At 36.2% G+C, this 22562-nt stretch overlaps 2 protein-coding genes across 2 annotated transcripts; one reads left to right on the top strand and one right to left on the bottom strand.

Moving 5' to 3' along the window:
* The first annotated feature begins 16686 nt into the window (after positions 1-16686).
* On the top strand, positions 16687-17523 carry LOC138191343 (uncharacterized). Its single transcript, XM_069138042.1, has one exon. The coding sequence runs from the start codon at positions 16687-16689 to the stop codon at positions 17521-17523; it is 837 nt and encodes a 278-aa protein (XP_068994143.1).
* A 3273-nt stretch (positions 17524-20796) lies between these two features.
* Positions 20797-21863, bottom strand: LOC124224032 (uncharacterized). Its single transcript, XM_046636504.1, has 2 exons — positions 21785-21863; positions 20797-21590 (listed from the first exon to the last, which is right to left on the bottom strand). Exons 1-2 carry the CDS (start codon positions 21861-21863, stop codon positions 20797-20799), a joined length of 873 nt encoding a protein of 290 aa, XP_046492460.1.
* Positions 21864-22562: the final 699 nt, after the last annotated feature.

Raw genomic sequence — 22562 nt, 5'->3', positions numbered from 1 at the left:
CATAATAAATATTTTTGAGCAATATATTAAAAAAATAGATCATTTGATACAAATAGCATTATTTTTTTTCGAAAAACTTGACTAACTTATCAAGTACTCGTTTGTCTTTGGAAACTCTTGCCTTTTTATCACAACCAGGACTTCTTAAGTATTACATAAACTTTTCAGTTCCCTCACTTTGATATTTTGTTACTAAATCATTATATTTTATACCTTCAGTAGCCATTTTTTTTTTTTAAATATGATCTGACACTATGCCTTCTAAAGGAGACAAATCTATCATTGCAGTGGCAGTAGTTTTTAATGCAGTAACATTATTTGAATATGTTCTGTAAGATTTAGAATTTGAAAATAAATTATTTTCATCAGTTAATGCGACTAACCGCTCTAAGATATTTACATCATACATTGCTTCATGAAATTGATCATCTAACTTGACATTCAAATGTTCACCAGCTGGTGTTGAAAGTTGAAAATCACCTGGAATTTTTTTAGTGCCCAAATGTTTTCTAAACAAAGGCAATGAGTCAAACTCACGTTATGCGCAACAAGTAAACATGGTTTACATGATAGGCTTAAAAATTGTCGAAAGCCTCGAAGCGCATCCTTCAGCGGAACAGACAAAACTTTGGTTCCCCTTAGGTATAAATCACCTTTTATATTCTTTAGTCCAGTATGGACAGAAGACTTTTCATCAATGTGCTCTGTTGGATTTATGTAAACACTAAACGCTCGACCTTCACACGATGGCGCAATTTGTAAAATTTCGTCCGATTTGCTGAAACCAGACGTTTCCAAATCAAAATATACTAGATTACAGGTTTTAGGTGTTATTTTAATCTCACTGCTTTCCAATTGTGAGTTACCAAAGTTTATGGAAGCCTCACATGACTCGGAAAAACCGAAAATTGGCTGATATTGTATACTTTCTGTGCTCTCATTTTTTTTCTTCAACTTCTCGCGTTCTTCGGCTACAGAAATCCTTTGTTTTTTAGCATCCGGTAATTTAGCAGTTTTAGATCGTTTTTCCCGCTTGAGATCAGATTGTTTAGCATAGAAAGCTGTGTACTGCCCTGATGGCAGCCCCAAAGTTTTGCGAACCTTCATGAGGTATGATTCACCATCATTTTTCACACACACTGAGCTAGCAAGACGAAAACTCGACGATTCACTTCGGCTTTAACAAATATTCTTGGGTGATTTGTGAGCCATGATATTTTTAAACGACTCATTCGCTTGACTAGATGCAGCAATCAAGAATTTCTGAGCATTGGCGGCGTACTTTGTAAATGAAGCAGATAATTCATTATATAGTAAAGTATCTGAAAGGGTGATTTTTTGTCAAGTAGAACCATTTTTCCGGCTACACCAACGCCACAATTTTCGTGGCAATTAAATAAATGATCTGGAATACTACGTAACGTATTTACTAAATTCTTACTGTTGCCGGAATTTTGAGCAATAGCATATCCAAAGCATTTTTTAATGTGTTCAATGGTACCTTTTTTTTATTTCTTTGTAATTAGCTAGTTTGTATAAATCCTTGCCGAAATTTTTTTTGAAATGATTTTTTATCACAAAGCTTGTTAACATTTTCTGGATTTCCTCGACGTACCGCCGCAATCGTCGAACTGTCCTCATCGCCAATTAATACTCGAGCAGCAAGATTATATTCTTTAAGAATCTTATCGTCATTTATTAATGCTGCTCCAGCATCTGCCTGCATCGCTTTAGCACTGCCCTCAAAATTTTTTCCACAGTTGTGGTCATCCTTGCTTTTATCTTGATCAGAGTATTTACATTTTTGAATCCGATCAGCGTAATCCAAAATTTTTCCACTCAAAACCCCAATAATAGTGCCATAACCGTTCAGACTGTCGTAACTTCTTTCATTCCCTCGCTTACTTCATCCCATGTCGTAGGACACAATAATATTGACAACTTCTCCGACAGCTGAGTCTAATTTGGAATTTTCGTTGTTATTTTCGTCGATGTTCTTTCCAGCCGAAATTAAACTCATGTGATGCGGATAAATATCTTCTGCTATTTCTTGTGGCCTAGTAAAACAAAAGGAGAAAAGTTAGGGATGACATAATACAGGAAAAATGAAGGTTTATTTTCTAATATTTTTAGTATTTATTGATTTATGCATAAACAATCGATGTGTATATTTATATATATGTGTAAGTTTGTGGCCTGTTTACCAATTAATTCTTGACAAATATCTGTGAATTTGATAAAATGTATCACATATTAAATCGAACAATACCATGATCACACATTACATTGCTCACTCATTCGCAACGGGGGGAGTGTGTATCGTACCTACACGGCAGAGTTACTTGTATTGGGATACACTCATGTGATTACGTGTGACACACACCTTCAAATCTGTGCAGAACTCGAAAACAATGGCTACCTGACATGCGCAGTACGGTAAGTCGGAGAAACGCCGGGTCAACACGTGCTGGCACAAGTAGTTGCTTGATACGCGTGAGCCAGACAGCACTCTGGCTCCTCTTCAACTTGGTGAGCCTATAATTCGAATCTCTGATTTGAACTGACGCTAAGTAGTATTTGTGACGATGGTTGTGTTGATACAACGCCACTGCGGCATAAGAGGGTCGACACTCGTCGTCACTCCATGACATAGCGCCTCTCGGCCATTCGAATAGCGCCTCTCGGCCGTTCCATCTCTCTCTTGTATTCCCACTGGGGAATTGATTATCGCCTTGATAATTATCGTGTAACTAGCTTCCACGCTAGCATCTTGTAAGGCGGTTGAGCTCACCCCTATTGTGTCTTCACTCGAAGCGTCACAATTCTCTCTCTAGATACATCCAGTGCACACATCCACTCATAAATCTAACATTCATTCACATACATTGCACAAGATTTTGAGGAGGTTTTTACTCAGTTCCTGCTGAGCTTTTCCTCCTCTGGGGCAATAAACCATCTTTGATTGACCCCCAAACCGAGTGGATTTATTTAAAATACCTAACCTTGCCCATATCAATAATTGTTATAAGTATTAATTTTAAAATGAAAGGGAAGTACGGGAATTAATCCTGGTGGTCAATTTCCGACAAAACAGGTTTTAATGTTTTGTCTGCTTGCGGTTGTTTCAAAATTGCACCTACACCTTGTAAGCTAGCATCAAGGTAAATATAAATCTGACTATCCGGATGAAATATAGCTAAAATCGGTTCCGAGCACAACCAGTTTTTTACTTTTTCAAAATTTTCCTGGCAAGTTTCTGACCATTTAAATTCCACGTTTTTTCTCAGTAGATTATGGAATGGTTCTAGTACTATTGAAGCTTTAGGGATATATTGTAAATAAAAGTTTACTTTCCCCAAAAATTGTCTGATGTTTTTTTTTTCTCAGGTGTAGGAAAGTTTTTGATCGCGATCACGTTATTGTTCGGGGGCTTTATACAATTAAACCCTATTTCGTGTTCCAAATATATAATTATATCTTATGCGAACAAACATTTGGGTAAATTTAACTTGGAACCATTATTGAATAACATTTTCAAAACCAATTCAATATGCCTCAGATGATCTTCGTAATTTTCTGAATAAATCAAAATTTCACACAAAAGTATACGTAAAAAAATCTGCAAAAATTTTAGCATACATTTTTTCTCAACTTTCAGCTGATAATAAGTATTGGTCTTAAAATAAAATCTTCCAAATATCGAACCTAAAGATCGTAAAAAATAATTCAATAGATATTTTGATTTTTTCAAACTTGACACATTCACTCATGGAAAATCGTGTTTTTGTCTGCTTTGTCTAGAATTATATAGAACTTTTGATGATAAGTTTTACATCCCAGGAAGTAATTAAAAATAATTTATGTTGAAATTGTACATTATTGCTACAGTATTCTGTAGGTTAATATACCGAAGCTATGTGTATCGTAGATACTGGGATAAAACTCGCTTATCCAAGCCAGTAGAATAAGTACTTCTTTGAATATTATACGATATTAATAATAAATTTCGATGGCAATGTAATACCGAACTCCTAAAGTATGTACCGATAATATTATAAATTGATAATTAAATCGGTTTTAAAATGACTATAAATTTGGCTTGTCTTACAACTATTAAAATAACGTTTTAAAGTTCTTGGGCGTTCTTGATCTTCAACACTCTAAGTAATAGTAATAATAATAATAGTCACGACACTTCCTTATCCGAAATGGAGAAGTTATGGGTGCAACGCTTACACAGGGGATTAATGTAAATTGTTGAAAATAATATTTTTTCTCAAATTATAATATTATCTGCACATATTACATAGTATTTATTTGGAAGTTCATAATTAAAAACAAATATTTATACATGTGCTATGGGTTATTTTTATCCCGTTTTGAGGTTAGAATGAAGGTTGAATTGCGTTTCTCTGTAGAATCAAAAGATTTTTTTTATTCACACTACGTACAATATGGTTCATTTCCTTAAATCTTTCCTGTAGAATCGAAAGAAACAACATTCGAAGCTGTTATTCCAATCAATGTAATTCTGTATGTAGTTCTGTTTACCTTTTGTCTCTTTCCTCCTAACGTCGGTAACATAGATCGCGACCGTAAGAGAAGCGGCGATACGAGTAGACGAGAGTCGCGATTTTCTTTACACGTACTTTAGGGGTATTAAGCATCAAAAACATGGCGAAAAAATTTGTAATAATAGCAGATCGTGATAACAAGAAAAAAAGTTTATCCCAGCAAATGGATGAACAAAAGAGAAATGACTATCTCAATGCCACCGAATGACGTTGACTTGAACAAATGTGTCAGAGAATTAGACTATCCACAAGATAACTGGATTGAATGCTCATTTACAAGAATCGTTAAATATGTATAATGGTACGCTTAACAAAATATGTATTACAAGAGTACTTGTAAACTGATAATGAATGATCTGTTCTTTATAAAGTACGTAGTTTGAATCAACGTTTTTTCGTACAATAAGTAGAAAAGATAAATAAATGAATAAAATAATGCGAATACTTGAAAAAGTAAAAAATTTATTTATGCAAAAGTGAAGGAGTTAATTTAGTTAATCTGTAAAGAACAGCCCATGCGTGGATATACTATTTAATATTCGTCAACAACATGTTTTCAGATAATTATAATGATGCGATACGTGAATCTAAAGTAAATAGTGTTAGCGGCTGGCTAGGGATTGGATCGGGTTGGTTATTAATGATCACTCTGTTGCAGCTCGATGACGATAAATATTATGTTATTTATTATTACCGACACAAAACTTAACAATACTGACTGGATAACTAGTTCTAGGTTTATTCTCGTTTATTATATCTCGATCTCTCGTGGCAAACCACCGGCCGACAATACTTGTCCGTTCTTCTCGACTCTCCCTACTCGACTACTCTCGTGCCAACCTCCATACCTCTTGTCTGCTCTTACTAGCAGTGTTGCCAACAATAGCGTCGAAGATGTTACTGAACCCAGTGACGAAGAGAAATTAAAGCAGTCTAGAACATTTCGTAGTATAAAACGGGTTATGCAAGACTGTGTTGCACCGTCTGCAAAGAAGCCACGCATTCCACAATTAAAGAACGATAAACCGCCGTCACTAGTCGTCGGTAAATTTGTTAGGTCCAAGAAAATTAAAAAAACGCAAAAATCAAAGGATGTCAAATTGGTTAATAAAGATAATTTAAATGGCGATGATTCACGGGAGGATAATGAACATAGCAATCGTTCAGATGGCGATGATTCAAATGAAGATGATATACTTAGCGAACTTTCGCGTGAGGAAAATCCAGATGGCAAGCGTTTACATGAGGAAATTAATGAACATCACGAATGTTTACACGAGGAAAATCCAGATGAAGATGGTTTAGCTTGCAATATGCAAAATCTAAATCGCAACCAAGGTATTGAGAATTGGTTCTTAATATTCCAATATGAACAAGTATTTATTAACTTAGTCCATGAAAAAGGCACTTGTTGGCTTCATTAGTATAATTACGTTCTTATTTTCGAATAAAGACGCTCTTTCTTCAACTTACCTTCGTTAAAACAATTTCGTTTGCAAATAAAGGTAATATTAAATTGAATGAATTTTTACATTTTCATAATGGAAACGTTAATAGTTTGTAGGGTATAAATAAATAAAATTGAGATACTGCATTTGCACGTTTCCTCTCTCACCATACCGTCGCACTCTACATGGTCTTCGCTATGATGAGGGGAGAAAGAGAGAGCGCAGGCACACCAGTATGTTCAGTATGTTCACTAATAGTTGAACTTGTTCGATGAGCGCTTGAAATATCGAATATAATTAATAGTGTGAAATATATATCAGATAATAGCTATTAATTTCTTTATCATGAAAATTAATGTGTACTATACCTTCAACAAATGCAGTAATCGTTGGTTATGATATTTGTGAAAATTTGTATATCGTGCTTTTCGATAAATCAAGACAACCTCATGTTTGGTTACATTGTTTACGAAAACAATCCGCAAGTAAAATTGGAGTTAAAAAAGTCAAATAAAACTATCAAAATAGTGGCTAAACATCTATTAATTCCACTTGATTCTTGAGAAAAATTGTTTTAATGACAACGAGATCAAGAGCGCGTTTTACCTGAAAACAGTCGCCAGTCGCGCCAAGCCTTTTTCATGGAATATATGTAAGTTTGACGCCTTGCTCAAACCTAGCCGCCTGGTCCGCTGATCATGTGACTAGCGGGCAGGCGACCGAGACACTCGCTACTGACGGCACCGGGCAGTCGTTGACAAGCTGTGCTACGACACAGGCACGCACTCACGACTACCTTTGCTATACCGACAAATTGTGTTGATTCAGGTATGTGAGAACGAATACTTGTACTGGATATTCGTCTGTAACTTATTATTGTATTATTGTTAATAACAGTTGATTACTGCAACAACACGTGTTGTTATCTTAAACCCACACTCCCACAATTCATCTCCTGCAAGTCTCTGAATCGAGATCTCCCTACATATATACTATATAATAATTCCTAAAATGATGTAAATGTAATACATGTTAATATTACATACCAAGAGAATATCTTGAAAGTTAACACCCGGTCACCGCCGACTCGGCACCACTCACGTTCTTCGTCTGTTTTTCGCCGGCTGGCCATCCCATATTTAATTCTGAACTGCGAAAGGCCGAAAAGTGATTGCATCGACGACGACGACGATTATGTTTTCATTTAATGTATGGGGCATTTCCTGTCAAATCGTCCGTGAATAATAATTTGAATTTTTATGGGTGATCACACCTAATGTGATGAGCTTTAAGGACTTTTTTCGATTTTCGACCTTTCGCAGTTTGAAATTAAATATCGGATGGCCAGCCTGCGAAAAACAGACGAAGAACGTGAGTGGTGCCGAGTCGGCGGTGACCGAGTGTTAACTTTCAAGATAATCTCTTGGCATCTCTCTATTTAATAAAAAAGTTCTGAACAAATGAAAAAGAAGTAACAACAGGCGAAGAAGATTATAATAACAATAGTATCAAAAAGATTGTAATAACAATAGTATACGCATGAAGTTGGCGGTGGAGTGAGAGGCCGAAAACAAAACAAAAAGCATCTAGCAAACAAAACTTCCTTTGACAGCTGTCATCGGCTGTTTATGACAATCTTTGACAAATATCTTTATGGGTATCTGTTTCTGACACGCAAAAAATAAACATGCAAACGAAAATTATCAAGATGATTCCCGACGGGAATTGTCTTTTTCGCCCGCTGGCGTATTGTGTATACGGCACTCAAGATCGACACGCAGAGGTGAGACTGAGTATCGTTTCAAATATATCATACTGGCAAACATGTCAGCAGAAGTAATGAAACAGAACTCGAGGAGAGTTATATCAGAGAAGAAATAGGTTTTTTCGGATCCTGTAAATCCTTGATCCGGTTAACCACCAAGTAAAGCCTTTCCAGTTTCTTTGTAGTTTCGGACATCGTCCTTTCTGTCTTCGAGGTTGAAAGTGCCAGACAGAATCTCCGGGATTAATTTTATATCCCTGGCTCGAATATCATAACGAGTTTTTAATTTGTCTGAAGCCATAGAAATTCTACTTATAGCAAAGCTATGAATTTCTTCTACTATGGGGAAAATAATAACTACAGCAAGATTCAACAGTTGCAGACCTGTCATCAAATCAGCATAAATAAATTCACCTGTCTAACAGACACTGTATAAGGAAATAGTGAGGCAGGGGCGAAGCCTCTAGTATTTCTAAATAATTAGAATCTGACAGTCGTAAAAACAAAGACGCTTTAGCTAGCAAGGAAAATTCATCGGATAATCTAAATGTACAGTCAATTGATAACAAGTCTAATGATATTAACAGTAAATTAGATCAACTGCTTTGTGAGTACAAAATCATAATAATTTATACTCTTTGACACTTTCTTTAAACGTTGTTATAATTAAATATCGTGATACTCTGAATCTTATAATCGTAAATAATGTACAGTTTGTAAATAAATCTAACTTATTTATAGAAGGACAAGAAGTCCTGATACAACTGTTAAATAAAATTAACGTTAACCAAACTGAGCTTGAAAACAAATTGAAAAATATTAAGACTGGAAGAACGAATGAGAGTGAAGGATGTACAAAACTATCAGCATCAGAAAGAATATTGATTGAAAAGTTGTTTCCGGTGGATGATAAAAGTGAAACTATGGAAGCTGTTGGAACAGCATTGACGAGAAAGAAAAATGTGACAGCTCCGGTGATTCTTATAATTCTATTACAGTAATATTACCTCCCAGACGACGTGCAATTTTATTCACAATTATTTGCTAAACTGTATATTAATTATAAGTATAGTACATTTCGATACTAATGCGAGAAAATAATGTCATAACACTCCGTGTGTAAAACGCTCGATTATCGTACGCTAACGTACTTCGATTCGAGCCTTATATACCTTTAAGCACGTATAAACTGCACAACTCATGTTTTTGTAATATTTATCAACAAATAAAAAAAATACTGCTATGTATAACATTTTTACAGATTACATACATCAAAAAAATAAAAGGTGAAAATTCCCGTGACGGGATAATCACAATATTACTTAGACTGGTTATTGACGAGGTTCTAGTTAAATATTTCTACAAAGGACAAGAAAAAAATAAAATCACAACGGAGAAAAATAAAAGCTTCAAATATATAATGTTATGCAAGTGCATTTATGGTAAATCATAATTAATTAAAATCAATAGTGCAAAGTTGATCGTATCGATATGACGATAAGAATGTGTAGTAAATAATTGAGTAAATTTTATCGTTTCAGAGGCTGTAAAGCGAAAATATAATAATGTAGATGAAGCGATCATGAAAGTGTTTCATCATGGGTTGACTCAGCTGTCACACGATAGAAAAGAAAGCAAAGGTAATTAGGCGATAAGCTAACTTTTTTCTGAATTTTGAGTAATCATTTAATGAAAAATGATTTCAGGGGGCCAACGTACACAAAATCAAATAATACTCAGGAGCTGTAAATCTCTCGCGCATAAAACCGCGGATTGAGGTTTCATTGTTGTTTATTCTTACGTAGCGTGAGTTCTCTAAGAAGAATAGTATCGTTCAGCAATACCGTGGTCGATATCGGAAAATATTCAACTGACGCAATAAAGAATTCAACGAAAAAGCATGTATCAAATGATACAGAAATTGGGTGTTATTTATCGAAATAAAAATCTGAAATTCAATGTGAAATGTCATTACCAAGTGGGAATCTGGACAAACAGAGGTAGGCAAGTGAAAACAACGTTTATTGTGAACAGATTCTTCATTTACATCAGATTAAAAATGCGTTTCATTCACGATTTGGTTCGTGCATTTTATTAGAAGGTAATATCCAAAACTATCGAAAGCTCCTATCTGATAATAATAGCTTCCAATATTTTCAGGTACGAAATAATTCATCGTCTAGCGGAATTAAAGTTGTCAGACATGGAAGCATGTAAGTAAATTTCTAATTCCGTGATCTTTGACTATTATAATATGTTAACATGGATTTAATGATAAAATTATTTTTTTTTTTTTCAGCAGGCTCAAAGTTTGAACTTTGATTAACACGAGGAAAAATATGGCTTACCTGATGGTCAAAACGTTTCGGTGGCAAGGATCCTGGTTTCTGAAGCGGTGCAATCATTACAACAATCAAACCTGGTTGTTCCGTCAGACATCAGGTGTCAGAGTGAATTTCATGAGGTCATCGCCACCTTCTTAACATCAGTTGAGGCAAAATTAAAGAACGGGATACACTACAGATCATACTGGCTGAATATCTCATCATTTTGCTTTGATCGAGCCAATAGCGATAAGTTTGTTACTTAACCGTTGCTGCCAATTCATTCTACCGAGGAATCACTCTGTGCAACATTGTAATTCAAGCATTATTATTGACCAGAATTGTTTTTTGAACTTTATACCATTCAATTTGGTATCTTACTTTGACGCTTACTTTCACTCTCTTTGGCAATAAATTCAGATAAATAGTTCTCCAAGTCCTCCATTAGATTTTAGGGTTAAATTTTGTGAAGCAAACTGAACCAATCCAAATCTAGAAATGTTAAATAACTTCAATTAAAAATGTATTTAAACTTAATCTCAGTTGACGGTGTCATCTGGCTAGCTAGTTGCAGTTATCACCCGTGCTTCGGTCTCGTGGAACCCGAGTAAAGTGTAAAGTATGTATTCACTTACTAGTGCACGTTGCTTTGCAAATAATCACTTGGTCCGCTATTGGATTCACTTACTCGCTCACTTTTTTATTACAATGCAATTTATCGATAGCTTGAAATCAAATCCAATTTTACACTCTTTACGGGGTCCTATGCTAAGACTGAAAGCTTGTGAATCTCCATTCATCGCAATTATGTCTCTACTTCATGTTAGCATTGTCTGGAACAAAAAAAAAAACCTCATCCTGAGATCGGAAATGGAACCTGAAACGCAAAAGTCATTCAGTGGCACGAATTGAAAACCAAGAATTTTATAATGGTTTCTGCAACACAGGGACTCTTTCCAAATATCCTTGTTACAAGGTGATGTTCGGAGGACTATGAACTAGATTTTGTATCGGATTATATTATTTGGAAAACGATCTTCATGAACTTCTGTTTCGGCAAGGTATCGAATTAGTTAAATGTGTGTCTCGCGACACTCAAAATCCTCCTCACGCATGGACGCACACTCGCGTGCAATATTTACTTGCTGTATCTGCGTCAAACCTCGCCGCTTGCCCGTGTCGCGACTCAAAACCTATCAGCTGTATCTCATGTATGGTCTACTGTCTCAAAATCATGTACGTGTGTAATCTATGTGTTCTCTCGCTCTGTAAACCATTACTCTGTGTAACGTTCTCGTGCGATACGGTCTGTATCGCCGCATCAAGATCAATAAAAACCTCGGTTATTGTTAATCAGTATCCCTCTCCATCTCAAAATCATTTCGTTTCATTTACACTCGTCCTCAATCACTAGTTCGCAGATCCTACGTCAATGATCCATATCTTCTTGCCATCTCTCTAAACAACTTCGTTGAAAATCAGATATTCATTTATTTTGATGGAACAAGGGATACAATCTTGAATCTGATAAGTCAATATCCTCGTAATAATGTACTGACATTACTGTAAAACATGATTGTCCTTGAAGCTATTTGTGACGTTAAGGCGCATTTTGAGAAAGTTGATTTTCAACTTGTGTCACAAGATATGATCTACGTTCCTGATATCTACGCTCCGGATTAGATTTTCTACGTTTCGAACCGCACTGACATGAAATACAGAAATCATTTTAATAAATATAATATTACATGAATTTTCAATTTGAGTATTAGGTTCCCTTTATTCATCTATTATAGAATCTTGGTGATCGGTCAATTAAGTAAACGTATTTTTAGTTAACGTTGGGCTACCTAAAATTCCCAAAGAGGATGTCCCATTAAGAATCATCGTATCATTTGTCAATAGCCCGACCTATACCTTAGCCAAGACAATTAATTCATGGCTCACCACCAATATCACACCTCCCACCTCGAGAGTTGAAGATAGCTTTTTCGTAGTTGATACAATAAAAACATTGATTATCCCGGACAATTATACGTTAATATCGCTAGATGTAATATCACTCTTCACCAACGTTCCTACAGATCTCGCATTGCGTGCAGTAAACAACCGTTGGGCTTCTCTTGAAAATAAGATCCCAATTTCCCTTATTGAACTTGATAAAGCTTTAAAAATATGTTTTGACTCCGCAATATTCAAATTTAATAACGATACTTATGCACAACAATTTGGTTTGCCCATGGGATCTCCTCTCTCCCCAATCCTGTCAGACCTGGTCATGGAAGACTTGGAAACGTCTTGCATTAACAATCTTGGTTTTGATTAACCGTTCTACTTTCGATACGTGGATGATATTCTTACTGCCGTTCCAAAAGAAAAAATAGATCACACTCTTAATACTTTTAACCGATACCATCCAAGATTACAATTTACTATCGAAACAGAAGAAAATAACGCCATCAGTTTCTTAGATGTATTGTTGATACACAACAATAATAATATCAAAACAGATTGGTTTCACAAAAAAACCTGGTCACAAAGATACCTGAATTTTAATTCTCACCATCCTTTGTCCTACAAAATAGGCACCATCATTAACCTAGTTGACCGAGCTATCAAACTTGCTAGAACAGAGTTCCAGGAAAAAAACCTGTCGCTCATATACAATATACTAAGATGGAATGATTACCCTCATGGCCTATTACACCAACATATTAATAAGAGACGCACCTACATCAACAACTCACCTGACAATAATATTGACTCTGCTCCCGCTGAAGATAACAATAGACCTGCTACTACATATATCCCCATCCCATATTAATCTGGTCTCTTTGAGTCACTTAACCGCCTATTCGTCAAACATAATGTCAAGTTTGTTGGGAAAAATTCAAAAGATTTACAACTAGTTTTTGATACAGGAAAAGACAAGATCCCCATGGGCAAACGATCTAATGTTGTGTATAAAATACCATGCAATGATTGCAATCAATTTTACATAGGTCAAACTGGTCGACATCTCAACACCAGAATTAGGGAACACCAACGCAATGTACATGAGATTGAAGAACGTCACACAGCACTAACGAAACATAGTATCGATAAACAACACACTTTTAATTACGACAACACAAACATCCTTCGTGAAGAACACAATTATTATAGAAGACTGTTACTAGAAATGTGCAACATTGTAGGTCACACCAATTCTGTTATTCTTAGACAAGATGTTGAACATTTAAGTAATATTTACAAACCTCTAATCTCCGCCCACACAACAAATATTGTTTAACCTTAACTACATACAAAAATAATTTTTTTGTCCCCATTACTCCGTCCTTTCTACATAACTTTTCTCACAAAATATTTATTGTTTTTCTGTATAATTGTTTATAATAGGTTCACCTTCACTGTGGATTATACTTGTTTTCTTCCATCAGTCGTTATTCACCTGTTGACTCAATCGGTTCAACCAACAATTTTTCGTTAGACATGTGGAACTTAATTATAAAGAGCCTACCTCTACTTCTTTGACACTTGCGAATTAATTTTATTGCTAAAAAGACCTTCTTTAAAAACCTTTTAACACAATGACATACTGACTGTGAAGAAACATAGTTCTTTAATCTTCTTAATTAATGACTTCCAACTATTAACTTCCACATGTAAAATAACTTGAAGATTGACATTGACTACCGTCACTCAAAAGGACACTGTCTCCACCAATTGTAATTGTGAATTCGACTACATCTTAGTCCACTTACTTAATTCAAAAAAAAGGTAAATAACACTTAAAGACATTCTTATTTCAATTAATCAAAAGGTTCTTACTAATCAATAATATATAATAGCTCTAAGAGTATTACATCTACAATATCTAAGTCTGATTACTTCTAGTACTATTATTTATTTTATAAAAAATCTTTTTGTTGTTCTTGACAGTTAAAAAAATAAATCGTTCTGAGGAGGGCCCATATCCGGGTCGAAACGTTAACTAAAAATACGTTTACTCAATTGACCGATCACCAAGATTCTATAATAGATTACATACGAGGTCGAGAATTCTTATTCATCCCTTCATTCATTTAGTCGAACATCATTGAAAATTTGCGGAATGAGCTCTGATAATCATTGGAAAATTTTTAATAATAGTAGCAATAATTTATTGATCGGAAAAAATACATTGACTATCGACTATTTGTAAAGGTTGTTGAACTATTTTCGAGAAAAAAAGATTCACAGTTTTGTTACAGATAGTAAGATATTTGAATTTCTTGAACTCTCGGTTTAATGTCTCATTTTCGAAAATGACAAAATTCAATATTACCGCCTGTAATAAAAAGAGAGTGAGAAAGTTGCTTAGTTGCTTGAAAGTGGCGATGATCTTTGTACGTGTGATAGATTGAATAGGCAGATAACAGTGAATATTGGAGATGTAATTATTTTGGCCGTATCACCTGTTGAGAGAAAAAAATTTCATTCTTATTTTTAACGTAAAAAATAATAAAAGCGATCAAATAAAGTGTTCCCACCTACCTACTGCATTTCTTCTAAGCACCCAACAATTAAACAGATTTCTCATTTCAGTCGAATAAAACCAATTTTCAAAGAGCATTAGCATCAAGTTTCGACCGTTATTTGAAGAATAAACTTTCCGAGTCACTACCTCGACTGATCGAGATTATAACCTCAAAAATTTGTATGAACTACGTCGCCGCCAGAAACGGAATTTGACGGTTGAAACTCGGAGTGGCATGCGCTTTGACTGTATAGTTTCTAGAGATTGTCCCGGTATACTGATTGCCGTCCATTTAACCCAAAGTGACTGATCAAAATATAAATTCACATATTTTTCATAGTTTATCATGACACTATAATAATGAATAGGTTTGTTCCATTATTATAGTACAACATTCAGATAATTCAATTTGAATTTAAAGTAAGAATTAGTTTCAATAGAAGAGAGCAAAGATTATTGATTATTATAATTATGCATGTTCTCTAGTGATGTGGCGTAATTTTCGAGCTGATTTTGATCATTTTTTTTTTACAAAATTACAATTTTTTGGACCATATACTACTGGCGCATTGAGCCGATCATTGATAATTTCTTACATTTCATCGTAAATTATTTTATTGTCATTTTTTTATAACCCAGTGGACACTGTTAATAGAATGTTAGCTGTGGTAAATTATAAGAAAAATGTGAAAAAATCGTCCTTAGGTATTTTGGTATTCTAGCATAACTAATTCTGAAAATGAACGTGACAATCAAGCCTGATCATTAGACGTAAATAAAAATGTTTGTGATAACCACTTGGAGATTTTCAGCGCGTACCTGTCTGTAGGTTAGAATGACAAAAAATGTTTTTCTTTTATTACTTCGTAGATTATTTTTAAAACGTAGTTAACAGTTCTTCGAATGTTATGCGAAAGAATAATGTTTATTTATGATGCTATAACTTAATTAACAAGTACAAATATTGGATTACTTGAACCTGATCGAAAAATTTTGGAAATTTTTAGTAATAAATACCAAATGTTCCCGAGTTATGTGCAAGATTGATTAGAAAGTGAATTGAAAAGAAAATCAGAAGAATGTGAAATGTTAATTTGAAAATATAATATTGTTGTAATGAAAGCGTTTATTAAGGTATAATACATTTTTGTATGAATTATTTACTTATTTTGTAACTTCTTCAAGTCATTTCGAAAGTTTTAACAAACTCAATTTTGAGAAACCTTTCTGGAAATTTTCAGGAAGATCACATGATTTTGAACATTGGTGTAGAATCCTTGCTACATTATTTTAAAAACATTTTTTGGAATGTTTCATTTCAAATTTTATAAGAAAAATTATGAATATTTTTAAAACATTTCAAGAAATCTTTTGCAAGTTCTTGACGTAGACTTTTCAACTTGCATCAATCTTTTTTTCAAATATATCTGAAACGTTTCATAAAACATTCAATAAAAATATTTCTGAAATATTTCAAACAGAGTAAACTACATCTCAAAAAGTCACTCTATAATTCTTGCGACAATATTTTTGAAACAATTCTTGAAAGTATCCCCACTGCAAGGTACAGGGTACCCGAGTTATTCGGGTGTCGAGGTGAGGAGTCCAGCTTGTGAGCTCGTACCGCCGACACGAAAATAAACAGTGGGCTCCTCCAAAGTGTTCCGTGTATTCAGTGCTACCTCGCCAGTTCCCTCAATTAATGGGCTCTCAGCAGTGGCGACGAGAATGAGATTCAAACAAATTACACATTCAAATAAATTAAAGGAATGGTGGAGGGAGTGAGAAGATTCGGAGACGATATAAACGCTGATAAAGAGCTCGCGAAGTGGGCAGAGATTGGAAAGGAAAAAAAATTCAAATCGGGGCAAGCCGCCTGGATTCAAACGTACTCCAAAGACGAACTATTGGTGATTTTTTCACGATTCGAGGTCGAGTTGCCAACGGGAGCGAAATTAGACTCTGTGCGGAAACTCTTAGTGGAAGCAATGCGTAGTCGCGGAAGGAGAGGACCGGTAAAACGAGGACGGACGAGGCGGTGCGAGAAGAACCGAGGATGGCTCAATTCAACGCCAAGATTATAGAACCATTCAAAAAAAGGGCAAAATGGAAAACATTCGAGGACCAATTGGAGGCTTTTATCATCTTAAACGATGTTACCGAAGTGAAAAAGTCAGTATTGCTGATAACACGATTTACTGCGGAGGTCTACGGAGAACTCAAGGCAGCGGTAACCCCTGCGAAACCTTTAACGATGCCCTACGAGACCCTGAAGACAAAATTGGAAGAGTTGTACGCACCCAAAGAAAACATACATCTCGCAAGGTTGACGTTCCGCGAAAGAAGGCAGAAGGAGGATGAGTCTATCGATGAATTTGTAAAAGCACTTCAAATGTTAGTACAAAAATGTAATTTCTCAGCGGTAGAGTTAAAGAATCAATTGAAAGATCAACTGATATCTGGAATGAGGTTGAGAACCGTGCGTTATAAATTATTACAATCCCCAGATTTGGAGTGGGAACAGTCGGTCCAGTTAGCAAAAACCGTCAAACTGGCCGACGCGAAAGCGGAGTCATTGTTACCACCGCAAACTTCAAAACAAGAGGCGACCGAGGCTCCAAGTGTGAACGCTATATGGCATGTCAACAAGAGGCGACAACAGAGAGGCTACAACACACCGTGGCATCGTGGACGTGGAGCAAGCGGCTTCGGCCAAGGACGAGGAACGACGAGAGGAAGAGGAATTCTCCAACAGCGGGCACCGAGCAGCAACGCGCAAGCAGCGTCGAACCCAGTAAGCGAAGAGTGTTACTGTCGTGGGGGAAAGAGACACCGAAGTTACCAGTGTAGCCTACGAAATAAATATTGTAGCGAGTGTGGTAAACAAGGTTAAATTTACAAGACGTGTGCGAGAAACAGATATCGATCACCTGCGGCAAACCAAAACTTTATAGACAGCGAACAGATAACTGCGGACGAAACGTCAAACGAAGAACAGCGTTTCACGAGCGATCATTGTCCCGAGGTCGAGGATGGTATGGGTATATACATGTATATGATGAAAGAGGAAGCAACAACGAACAAAATAGGACCGCACAGCATATAGAAACGATTGAAGTAAATGAAGAATTGTTGATAATGGAAGTTGATTCGAGTGCGCCGATCTTCGCGATCTCAGTCGGAAAATACAAAAAAAAAATTTCTAGCGTTAGGTTAAACACCGCCAAAGGAGGACTTCGCGAAGATGACAAAAAACCGATTGCGGCGGTTGGATATATCGATGTAACAATTGAGCGAAAGAGCGTGAAATCGAATCAAATATTGTATGTCGTGCGAAACGAAGGTCCGCCGATTATTGGCCGAAACTGGATGTCAGATTTGAAAATGTGGCCGCTGACGTTTCACCACGTAACCGAAGATCGCGAAAAGGGGGGCAAGATCCAAACAAAGTAGCCGCGATGATCGCAGTTGAACGAGATTTTCCAAGGGTATTTGTATCACGAACGCCGCACGTGTGTATACCAATGTCAATAATGATTAATACCGCTTTTAGAAGAGACGAGGAAGTGTAGCTCTAAATTCATATAATATATTCATGCTACAAAACGTTTCATGGTACGACCAAAGCGCAATGGCGTAATTTACCGTCAGCAACGTTAGCATCTCCGCACCCGCCAGATCCCGTGGTAATCAACACCGGGATGAGGCGAGCGGGGGATCACGCGCTTCAGGAATGAACGTCGCGAGGCAAGCCTTTGTTTCAAAGTTGTAAATTCAGCAAAAACCTCGCTTGCTGCTCGACGCTCCAAGGGGTGCGGGACGAGCGAGCAAAGTCAGTCCCGTTAGAGACAGGATAAACCAACGTCAACGGAAACAGGCTCCTTCAAAGCTGTCGAGTATAGAGTTATAAGTCTTGGGTCTCCGATGATTAGAGAGAGCATTCCTTAGAGGTATTACTACGGTAAACTTGATCCCGCGTACGCGAGCTAAAATTTCTTCTACTCCTAATTCGAGTAGTGGTTGATATCTCTACAAATTTTCAACACGATTGTCTCATAGATTAACGAGGAAATCACGGTTAAAGTCAGTACTGGTAACACGTCTTTCCCATTCGAGGCCAATAAAACGCACACGTTTTTTCTTGTCACAACTAACTGAGCCGCGCCAATCTGATGAAAAACTAACATTTGACAGAGCAAAAAATTAGAATTTTTTTTGTCTTGGATTCACACTTTTTCACTCATAGGACTTTTTGATAAACGCACACAAAGTTCAACATTTATCACGAAATTTCTGGCACGACGGTCGAGAGGGGAGCGTCGCGGCAACGTTGCAGTGAGACTGTGTCGGGTGTATATACGTGTACATTTTCGTATTCACTCTGCGACTGCGCGCGGTGTGTATACATGTACACTAGGCTGATTAAAAAAAAACGGCTAATTTTTTTTTTTCAAAATCCTCACATAAAAACTTCCGAGAAGGTGTGAAAAGACGCCTGTAAAAAGCAGAGCCCTTAATATTATTATTAAGAGGTCGCGCATCGGGAATTTCTATTTCCCGTTTTGTTTCGGCAAGGTATCGAATAGTTAAATGTGTGTCTCGCGACACTCAAAATCGTCCTCGCACATGCACGCACACTCGCGTGCAATGTTTACTTGCCGTCTCTGCGTCAAATCTCGCCGCTTGCCCGTGTCGCGACTCAAAACCCATCAGCTGTATCTCATGTATTGTCTACTATCTCTAAATCATGTATGTGTATAATCTATGTGTTCTCTTGCTCTGTAAAATCTTCACTCTCTGTAACGTTCTCTTGCGATACGGTCTGTATCGCCGCATCAAAACCAATAAAAATTCTCGGTTACTATTAATCATCACCTCTCTCCATCTCAACATCACTTTCGTTTCATTCACACTCGTTCTCGTCACTAATTCGCGGATCCCACGTCGATGATCCATATCTTTTTGCCATCTCTCTAAACACGTTCAAATAACACAGTAATAATTTTTTTTAAATTTTGCAATTTCGTATTTTTGCAACGGCTTATTGAATTAGCGGACCAAAGAACATTTTTGTAGGAAATTTGACGCTCTACAAAAAAAGTCCTTACAAAGTTTTCGATAGTCACACTGCTTCAAAAGTTATTCGAGGTCAAAGTTGAACTTACAAAAAAATTCAATATTTTTTTTTTTTCGATGATACTATGAATCTTTTCTCATTATTTTGTTATAAAGAAGTTAGATTTCGGAACAATTACATTTTTAAATAGTCAAGTGCATCAGTTATGGATTCTCCATGATAACATGTTTATTATTTAACATCGCATTTTTGTAAGGTAACTTTATATTGACTCGATGGGAAAATTAATGATTGAAAAAGCCCAATCAGAGTGAGATATATTTATTAAATATATCTTTATAACAAAATGATGAGAAAAGATTCATAGTATCATCGAAAAAAAAAAAACATTGAATTTTTTTGTAAGTTCAACTTTGACCTCGAATAACTTTTGAAGGAGTGTGACTATCGAAAACTTTGTGAGAACTTTTTTTGTAGAGCGTCAAATTTCCTACAAAAATATGCTTTGGTCCGCTAATCCAATGAGCCGTTGCACAAATACGAGATTGAAAAATTTAAAAAAATTTATTCCTGTGTTATTTAAACGGGAAATCGAAATTCCCGATGCGCGACCTCTTAATAATAATATTAAGGGCTCTGCTTTTTACAGGCGTCTTTTCACACCTTTTCGGGAGTTTTTATGTGAGGATTTTGAAAAAAAAAATTAGCCGTTTTTTTTGAATCAGCCTAATGTACACTACTACATCTATTCTGAGACTTTGCCCACTGCTATCCCCAATGTATTTAAATGTACCCTACTATATATATTCACTAATTAGATTCGGTGAGAATATACATAAAAACGGACAATTTTTCACTGAGAGAAATAATTAATCACATGCGTTTATTCTCAGTCATTTTTATTTGACATCATGTTTTGTTACACAGATTCATATTCAACGTAGAGTAGAAAAGTAAATTATGCAGTGAATAACAAAATCCAAAAGTGAAGAAAATCTTTATAACGGCATAGATCTTTCGTCTTACAAATGTAACAAACTATCACAAGCATATTACAGCTTATCACTCGTTCGCGTAAATCAATTTACGCTAACTAACGTTCTTTGCAAGAAAATCAGTAAGAGCCAGTAATATTCTTTTACTATCGGTGACTAGAGGCTTCTTATTGATTATTCGTTCTGATAATGAATTAACGACTTCATTTTTTCCACTAGTTTTTTGAACTTCTTTCAGTCTGTCGTACGTAATGCCAGCGCTGGCCATTTTTTTGAGCATTCCTGCCGATATAACATTTTTTAACGGCTCCAAATAAGGCAATGCCATCGCAACTCTTATGTTATGTATGCAATTATTCAATCTTTCAATAAATCGTTCACATGTTGTAAAGAAACTGGCAATGTCAATAGCAACAACGCTGAGTTGTTCCAGTATTTCTACGTCATATAATGCATCGTGAAAACGTGTGTTGGTCTTTAAATTTAGAATATCTTCAGCTAATTTCTCTAGCTTGAACATTCCTGGTCCCTTTCGCTCGAGATAAATTTTTTTCAATAATGGCAACGTATCTGAAAAGCCAACGACAACTAATTGGAAGTCTTCAGTCATCGAATGACCGTTGGCAGCAAGGACTAAACGTGTTGCATAAAATGTGGCATTGTGAGCAACAAGTAGAAAAGGTTTTTTAAATAGTTTTAAGAATTCATAAAAAGCAACCAGCGCATCTTTAATGGGAATTGAATCAACTCTTTGACCATGTAAATGCAGTTCTCCTGCCACATTGTTCAACCCAGTAATTGCAGATGCTCTCGCGTCTACTACTTGCGTTGGATTTACATATGAGCAAAATCTGAAACTTTGAGACTTAGCTGCAATTTGCAGTATGTCTGAAGAGTGAGACAATCCAGAAGTTTCGAGGTCAAAATATATTACTTCGTAGTTGTCGGGAATTAATTTTAGAAGTTTGTTTTCGGACGGATCAGAGTAATTTGTACAAGCGATGTCTGTGTCAAACTCTAAACCACAATCTGACTGATATTGCACTCCTTCTGCTGTTTCACGTTTTTTTCGTGAATTTTACCTGTCGACGCGCAATTGCTTCCGTCTAGCTTTTGCAGCGGGCAATTTCTCTCAGGTTGATCTAGCTTTTGGTATCGCATCGCTTCTTTTCGCAAATTCTGTTGTGAAGACACCCGGTGTCATTTGTGCCTTTTTTCACACATCACACACATATTTTTCACCTTCATTCAGAGAACAAACACAAGCTGCATAGAGATAATGGCACGATTCGCTCAAAAAGAAACAGCTGCACTTACGTGCTTTTCGAGCTATCATTGAGTTCACACTCTCGTTAGTTTGGCTGGACGCGCGTGCTGCAAATTTCGAAGCATTATCTGCATATTTATTCAGCAGTTTCATCCATTGCTCATATAATTGACTATTTTTCAATTGCACTCGATGTTAGCCATTTTTTTCGGAACTACGTACCCACCATATTCCACAATTTTCGTGGTTATCAAAAAAATGATCGGGCAATTTACGCAATGCAGCTGCAAGATCGGCGGTGTTTCCTTCGTTCTGCGCGCAACAATACGCAAAACAAGTTTTTATATGCTGAATGACATTTTTTCCTCTGAGTTCAGAGAAACGAGAACGCAGTGCATATAACTCGTTAAAGAAATTTGTCGTCAGATGATTGGAATCGGCCAGCTTGAAAATGTGCTGAGATCTCTCTCGGCGTATTGCTGCTATCGTTGAACAGTCTTCATCCCCGATGACAACTCGAATGTCGAGCCCTACCTCCTTAAGAATACTGCTGCGATTGACTAATTGAGCTCCAACAGACGCTTCCATGGCCT

This window comes from Neodiprion pinetum, unplaced genomic scaffold (assembly GCF_021155775.2).
Source record: "Neodiprion pinetum isolate iyNeoPine1 unplaced genomic scaffold, iyNeoPine1.2 ptg000056l, whole genome shotgun sequence".
Taxonomy (NCBI): Eukaryota; Metazoa; Arthropoda; class Insecta; order Hymenoptera; family Diprionidae; genus Neodiprion; species Neodiprion pinetum.
This window is presented reverse-complemented; position numbering and strand designations above follow the sequence as displayed.

What these genes read in the sequence shown, in the direction of transcription:
- LOC124224032 (XM_046636504.1), bottom strand. Translation starts at nt 21,863, where the DNA reads ATGCGATACCAAAAGCTAGATCAACCTGAGAGAAATTGCCCGCTGCAA. An exon ending in AAGCAATTGCGCGTCGACAG is followed by an intron (nt 21,591 to 21,784) that starts GTAAAATTCACG and finishes CTCACTCTTCAG; the next exon opens with ACATACTGCAAATTGCAGCT.
- LOC138191343 (XM_069138042.1), top strand. Translation starts at nt 16,687, where the DNA reads ATGGCTCAATTCAACGCCAAGATTATAGAACCATTCAAAAAAAGGGCA.